This window comes from Musca domestica, unplaced genomic scaffold, assembly GCF_030504385.1.
Source record: "Musca domestica strain aabys unplaced genomic scaffold, Musca_domestica.polishedcontigs.V.1.1 8, whole genome shotgun sequence".
NCBI lineage: Eukaryota > Metazoa > Arthropoda > Insecta > Diptera > Muscidae > Musca > Musca domestica.
The window spans coordinates 16193971-16201287 of record NW_026712409.1 but is presented as its reverse complement, the minus strand read 5'-3'; the positions used below and the strand labels follow the sequence as shown (position 1 = coordinate 16201287).

The 7317-nt window shown below is 35.8% G+C and overlaps 3 protein-coding genes across 4 annotated transcripts; 1 reads left to right on the top strand and 2 right to left on the bottom strand.

Annotated features, from left to right (window-relative positions):
- Positions 1-1754: 1754 nt before the first annotated feature.
- Positions 1755-3169, top strand: LOC101891567 (probable methylthioribulose-1-phosphate dehydratase). 2 transcript variants are annotated; one of them, XM_059130843.1, is made up of 6 exons: positions 1755-1786; positions 1899-1945; positions 2197-2291; positions 2356-2469; positions 2526-2882; positions 2950-3169. In XM_059130843.1, exons 2-6 carry the CDS (start codon positions 1913-1915, stop codon positions 3032-3034), a joined length of 684 nt encoding a protein of 227 aa, XP_058986826.1. In that variant the 5' UTR covers positions 1755-1786; positions 1899-1912; the 3' UTR covers positions 3035-3169. The 2 variants fall into 2 exon arrangements, with proteins under 2 accessions (XP_058986826.1, XP_005177085.1); XM_005177028.4 differs by lacking the exon at positions 1755-1786 and adding an exon at positions 1819-1837.
- Positions 3170-3294: 125 nt separating this feature from the next.
- LOC101891389 (transmembrane protein 208) lies at positions 3295-4216 on the bottom strand. Its single transcript, XM_005177026.4, has 4 exons — positions 4100-4216; positions 3883-4038; positions 3683-3819; positions 3295-3619 (listed from the first exon to the last, which is right to left on the bottom strand). The coding sequence occupies exons 1-4, from the start codon at positions 4103-4105 to the stop codon at positions 3397-3399; spliced, it is 522 nt and encodes a 173-aa protein (XP_005177083.1). The 5' UTR covers positions 4106-4216; the 3' UTR covers positions 3295-3396.
- A 1131-nt stretch (positions 4217-5347) lies between these two features.
- Positions 5348-6421, bottom strand: LOC101891212 (peroxisomal membrane protein 11B). Its single transcript, XM_005177025.4, has 3 exons — positions 6242-6421; positions 6053-6168; positions 5348-5989 (listed from the first exon to the last, which is right to left on the bottom strand). The coding sequence occupies exons 1-3, from the start codon at positions 6301-6303 to the stop codon at positions 5436-5438; spliced, it is 732 nt and encodes a 243-aa protein (XP_005177082.1). The 5' UTR covers positions 6304-6421; the 3' UTR covers positions 5348-5435.
- Between the last annotated feature and the right edge of the window lie 896 nt (positions 6422-7317).

The following is a 7317-nucleotide window of genomic DNA, read 5'->3' as shown; positions in this document are numbered from 1 at the left end:
CTCTTCTGAATTTATAAAAAGCAATTTGATTTCATGGTAGAATTAAGAAGGTAAAGTCAAGTATATTTTTTTTCAAAATTATTCGTTTGACAACATTTTATTGTCAAAATGGATTTTTATAAATTCGTTGTACATACATGAATGTGAAATTTGCTATTTTGAAACGACTTTACCTTCTTAATTTTACCATTGTTATTTACAATTTAAAACATGAAGCACATCATAAATAACTTTTTGTTTATAGATTTCTATTGGTTTTTAAAATTTGAAACTGTTTTAATACAAAATTCACATTTTAAAAGTAGTCATATTTGCCATTAAAAACGCAATTTGTCATGTGACCATATCACTTAAGGCATGTCCGTTATTTCATTTTTGCCGGCGTCATTGGAATAGACTACGGCACGGCGTTACAGATGAAGGAGTTGTTGTTTTTGTTATCATATGATGTTTGTTTTGATTTAAAACTTCAGGGGTTGGCAGACGGTTTTTAAAACCCTGCAAGGGATTCAGGTTTTCGATCTGGTGAACTCTGTGAACTCCAGCTCATGTCTGGCTTTCGACCTACTAAGCCCTGAGTGCGTTCTTTTTCGATCTGTTGGTCCCTTTAAAATTTGAACCTGGAAGCGTCCCAACGGACGCCTTGCTTGTGAAACCGTGTTTTAAAGAGGATTATTGGACAATATCTTGTTGTGTGACCTTAGTGAACGCAGGTAAGTAGTGAAATAAATGTGTTTGTGTGGAATTGGAACCCGGATTGCACGTAAAATACTTAGATCCAATCATGTGTGAGTGTGGTCTGTGGGGTTGGTGTAACGGTTTCCATCCATTTGTCCAATTTGTGAATAAGAGAATGTGTTGTGTGTGTTTTTTAGGCTTTCAACATGTCGAACCCAAGCAAATGCAGGAAATGCTGCGTACCAAGCTGTGAAAACTCTCTGGTCCGGAACTGTCCGAAGGAGTTCAGTGTCCATCGTTTGAAGGAAGAATGGAAGACACAATTATTGGAAGAGCATGGTATAGTGACCAAGAAGTCTTCCACTATCTGTAGCCGACATTTTGAACCGGAGATGTTTACAATTAAATCGGGGCCTAGGCAGCTGGCGTGGAATGCTAAGCCGTGTCTCTTACTGCCTCCTCTTCCTCCTCCTTCTATTAATGTGGACGCAGATAATGTGGATGTGGACAATAATGGGGGTAAGTTTGTTTTAAATTTTTGTCTAGGGATATGGGAACGTTTGATATGTGGGGAACCTTTGGATTTTTACCCAAAACATGGCGTCCCCCTCAAACCGTTTATTACATTATTATAAAGCAAAAATTCGGATAAAGACATGCAGATCCCTATACAAATTAACCCTCTTTTTCCCTTATATTAATAATATTTACCCTAAAATCTTAAATTGGCCATTGGGAACCCTAGGCTTTTAAAAGGGGCTCAATGTTTGCATTTAAAGTTAAATCCATAAAGGTAAATTAATATACAAATACAAGAATACACTTGTAGGAACGAATAACATTCGCTTCGCTAACGCATCCTAATACTAGATTTAGGGAAAGTGATGCGAATACAATAAATTTGTACATAAAGCCTCTCCTTTCCAAACTGTTAACCTCGCCCACCCATGGTGGCCCCTGTTAGCGCAGAAGAGGCACTGGCAACTTAGTTATCTTGAATACAGCTCTGTGTGTTCTGTCTTGCGATTTGGCTGTCAGTCTGACATAAATACACAACTACATACAACCCTAACAACCCTCTTTTTTTGTTTTTTGTTTGGTTCTCCAAGTAAAACATTAAAAATCGGAAGCTTTTTCTTATCAGATTATTTAGCTTGTTGTCGGTGACAGTGAATTAAATTAGTTTATTAAGTTTATTACCCTTTATCTGTTTGTTTTAGTTAGTGATTTCAAGATGTCGTCTTCCATTTACAAGGACTTACCAGAAGTAAGTACGGAATCTATCTTCTTTCTAAATGTATATGGGATATACTGGAAAGTCGTTCTTCCCATCGGCATATTTCCCATGTAAAACCATTGAAAAGAAAACTGCCCAATATGAACTCTGTGACCTTGTTTGAGATAAGTTGCTGGAGCATTTTGTGTTTTTCTAAAACGTGGTTCATCTTACATAGCCGAAGAAAAAGTTTGTCTTGGAAGATTATTTGTAGCTTATTTCATTGTTTAATTTTTTTGAAGGAACATCCAAGAAAACTTATTCCTGCCCTGTGTCAACAATTTTACCATTTGGGATGGGTGACTGGAACTGGTGGCGGTATATCAATGAAACTTAAGTACGTTGTGGTTATTGTGATGAGAATAAGTAAACCTTATAGTCCATATTTTTTATTTTTCTAGTGACGAAATCTACATAGCCCCATCGGGTGTACAAAAGGAACGCATCTTGCCGGAAGATTTATTTGTACAAAACATTGAGGGACAGGATCTTCAATTACCACCCGATTACAAGCAGTAAGTGGGATAATTATTTTAATTTAAAACATTTTTAACAATCTCTCTCCTTCTAGTTTATCCAAAAGCCAATGTACACCGCTATTTATGTTGGCTTATCGCCATCGCAATGCCGGAGCAGTTATACACACACATTCACAACATGCGGTAATGGCTACATTGCTGTGGCCAGGTGAAGTTTTCACTTGTACCCATTTGGAAATGATCAAGGGAGTTTATGATGACGATATGAAACGCTATTTGCGCTATGATGAAAAATTGGTTGTGCCCATAATCGAAAACACTCCATTTGAAAGGGATTTGGCCGATTCTATGTATGCGGCAATGATGAAATATCCTGGCTGCTCAGCAGTGCTGGTACGTCGCCATGGTGTTTATGTTTGGGGTCAAACATGGGAGAAGGCAAAAACTATGTGAGTACAAATTAAGTCATATAGTCTAACCACTTATATAACAGAATTTTTGTGCCTCAATTTGTAGGGCTGAATGCTACGATTACTTGTTCTCCTTGGCTGTGGAAATGAAGAAATCCGGTTTGAATCCTGAAGAAACCCCCAAGGCATAAATTCAAAAACACAAATGTTATCTTTTTTTACTTAAAAATACAAAATACTTGTATTGTTGTTAAAGAAAAATGATGTAAAAAAACAAAATCATTTAAAACATGAAAATTCTAAAATTATGTTTAACATAAAAATAACCTTTTGCCTTTCACTAATGACTTAGAGATTTATAAATAAGCTCCTTGGCAAACCATGGGCATAATCCAGGAGTCTGTCTGTTCGTTTGTACAACCTTTTAGCAAAGCAAACAAATGGCAACGCATAAAATCTCTTAAATCTCTTAATTACAACAATATATGTATGTATATAGGAAAACATGTAGCTATACCTAATGTCAAAAAAGAACATTTGCACCGCAGGCTTTTCATCTTTGGCGACGCATTCTACGTTCCAATTTGCGTTGTTTCTTTTCATTAACTTCCGGCTCTTGGGCTTCGTTCTTTTGGGCCAACCAGGGCTTAATAACACTACCCCACAACATATACAATGCCCGGAGGGGAGCCAAGAGCAGAAGGAACCAGAAATAATTGGATATCATGGAGAGCAACATTGTTCCCGATGTGAGTATAATCAAGTCCTTGACATTTCTGCAATGACAAAAACAAAAAATGAATACAAAAATAAAGCCAATCATTGAATTTTCCTCATACTCAGCTATGCCACCCTCCATGTTCAAATCGTTACCCGAATCCAATAAAGCTCCGGTCTCCGAATATTTAGCCTTGGACATGAATGCCATGAATTGATATGCTGCACCCAAGGTCAACAACGACAAAATGCTCATAATCTACAAGTGGAAATCATCAATGAAAATTTGCATACCCAGCCTTGGCATTAACGCCCCACATACCACGGTCACTTTTCCAATTTCAAAGAATATACAATTCACCAGGATTGAGGCTGCAGCACTGCCCAATGCCATATTCCTGTAGAAAACCAAGGTGGACTTGTTCTCTTCGACAATTTGTTTGGCTCCTTTTGTGCCTTGTTTACCCTTTTGTTGGGGCTAGAATGTACACATTTTTTTAGTTAAAATATTACTTTTAAATAAGACAATTAATTCTTACCGCCATTTTTTGTAAATTTATAAAAAAATTGTTAAAAATGAATTTTCCAATAAGAAAGAAGAGGCCTGACAACTTTCCAACTAATGTCAAGGTACAAGGGATTGTTTACGAATGACTTTTTGACACGCGTCAAAAAACGAAGTGAAATGACATACAAATTCGTCTAGATATCGATTATATGATTGGTATCGATATTTCTCAAATGGAAGGGACAAATAATACCACGTTCTTATGTTGCATTGAGACAATAAAACACGCAACAAAAGTATGGGAGATCAATATTTTATTATTAAATCATATTCGATAAAAACTTAAAATCCATTTTACTACATGACTAGTCAATTTCATTCATACAGTAGTTGGCCTAATATTATATACGCAAGACCTGTTTCAAAAAATTTCAAATATATTCATGGCACATATAGAAAGTATTGCTCTGTTCCAGAACTGCAAGAATGTAATACTTTTTACTACGATAACCGATTTTTCCTTTCCTGAAATCGAAAAAATGCAAAACTAGTAAATTCTTGTAGACTCTGGAACAGGGCAATGTATATTGTAATGTATTATATAGAATATGCCTCTCTGTTCTGTAGTACGATTCTCGATTTTTTGAGTTACCGACAAAAATCGGTAACATTGAAACCCAAAATGTTGAAATAAAAATAATTTGAGGAAGACAACATTTGCTTTGTTCCAGTACCTGCAAGAATCTACTAGTTTTGAAATTTCTTTCTATATCACAAGGAAAAATCGGTTATGGTATTAAAAACTTTTACATTCTTGCAGTGCTGGAACAGGCCAATTGGTATCTATCGGTAGGTGTTAGAGACTACTTTGATTTGATTTCTAACTTACCGATAAATTTTTTGTCGGTAACTCAAAAAATGAGTTAAGGTGGGAATACATAAAGCGCATATTTGGCTGGCTTAAATCAGCCTGGAAATCAACTAAGGAGCCTAGCTTATTATGTTATTATTCCACCTACCGGATCTGATAACATGGTGCGTATATGTAAGGCAAATGCCAGGAATGCACAATTTTTTGTCATATTGCGACTATACGAAGACGTGAACCTACATGGACACACGGTTCAGATGTTGTTAAGACCTATGCTTTTCAAAACAAAAAAAAAAAAAAAAAAAATTAATAATTAAAATTTCAAAATGAAAAATTTGTCTAAGTTTTGTGGGAATTAATTTTTATTTATTTTTTTTGGGAATGTTTTTTTATTTTTTTTATAAAAAATAGATTAAATATGTGTCCAATATAAATAATAGATGAAAAAACTCTTTTTCCTAAAACAAAAACATCAATATCATTAGTTACAATAACATTAAGCAGGTGTTAATTTAGCAGTTGGTTCAATCATTGCAATCAAACCGGCCAATGAAGATATCGCACCGAGGACACCAATTGTACGTGGTGTCAGTTTGGTATAACCCAATGCTGTCAGTGGTATAAAGAAGTCGCATACGTTCTTAACAGTATCCACAAATACGTCCTTATGGCCCAAAACCATGGCATAAGATTGCAAAGCAAGGCGGCTAAAATCTTTGCTTGATTTTATGTTGCATGGAATACTGCGTGAAATACCACCGCGTATCGAGGCCTTATGTAAGTCCACCAAACGTATGATTTCATAAAAGTCTCTGCATAAATTCATAATGATCGAGAGCAGCCAATACTTGTTGGCATATTTGCCCCATTTCTTGGCATCGATACTCTTAAAGAGACCGGTGCGGGCCAGCCAAAGGAAATGATCGGCAAACAGAAACAGAGCCTGTGATAATTTACCAGCTGTCAGGGTGACACGTATGGCCAAGTCGGGATAATGTATTGTTCTTAAACTGGCATAGAAGACATCCAGACATTTGCCAAAACGCAGCACTAAAAACAAAAAGGAGGCATGACTTTTCTTCTCCTTCCCATTTCTGTGTAATCTCTACTTACATTTACGGAATGTGCTTAGTATATATTCCAGTGATTTGAAATCTTCCACCATGGCCGGACTTTTGTCGGCCGCTTCCAGAGAATCCCATAGGGCACGAGATGCATATTGTATCAAACTAATAAATGATCAAACATAACATAAATAATTTTCTTATCATCGTTCATCGGTAGCCACAAAACTATAATTACCGTGCTATTTTATCTCTACCAGCTGCCTGATTATTTAGTTGCACCCACTTGTCCATGTTCATGGCTGACGATTTGGTGTTGTGCAAGTTGTCTAACAAATCCAAAGACAATCTATCGACTAATCGCTACTGTTATAGCCAGGTTGTAGTTCTACGATGCTAATACCTAATACGTAGGGTTTATCTAGCACTCTCTAAATAAAACCCCTTTCCCCCCTTAATGGTACAAGGTTCAAATGATAAACAAACAGATTAGGGATACGTAGATCGAATTTTGTCTTATAGGGTTCTTGTGTTCAAACGACTAATGTCATGTTCTCACGGAACTGAAAACATATTTGTCTGTTGTTAAACAAACTTTTTCAAATATATTACTTGAATTTCAGCACTCCTTGTCCACAAACAAGAAATTTAATGACAAAGAGGACTCCTCACCTCCTTCACATAAAATCAAATATTTTAATGAAAGTTTCATTAAAAATTATTTTGTAAAACTACAATTAATCTGGCTAAGTCGTCGGCTGGCATCTTCGTAGAGGAACAAAGGAGTTTTAGGTTGACTTTTCCGAAGAAGTCAGCCGATGACTTAAGCCAATCAAAAAAGCGTTTTATGTATTCTCACCTTTATCGCCATTATACATAGGGGTTCTCTAGCACTCTCTAAATAAAAACCCCAAAACCCCTTCTAGCCCCCTTCAAGGTACAAGGTTCAAATGATAAACAAACACATTGGGGATACGTAGATCGAATTTTGTCTTATAGGGTTCTTGTGTTCAAACGACTAATGTCATGTTCTCACGGAACTGAAAACATATTTGTCTGTAGTTAAACAAACTTTTACAAATATACTACTTGAAAGGAAAAAATAGTTTTTTCATATATTATTTATATTTATATATATATTTAACGGATTTTATTGTGTTTGAGAATTGCCAAATTTGTTCCAAATGGTGGAGGGTATTAAACATCGTCGATGAAATGGACTTTTTCAACAAAGAGTTTTAAGTTACGTTTTCATATTACCTTGGCTCGTCAATTGTCACGTTAAAGGGTTTCAATTTAAATCATGGCGAATTC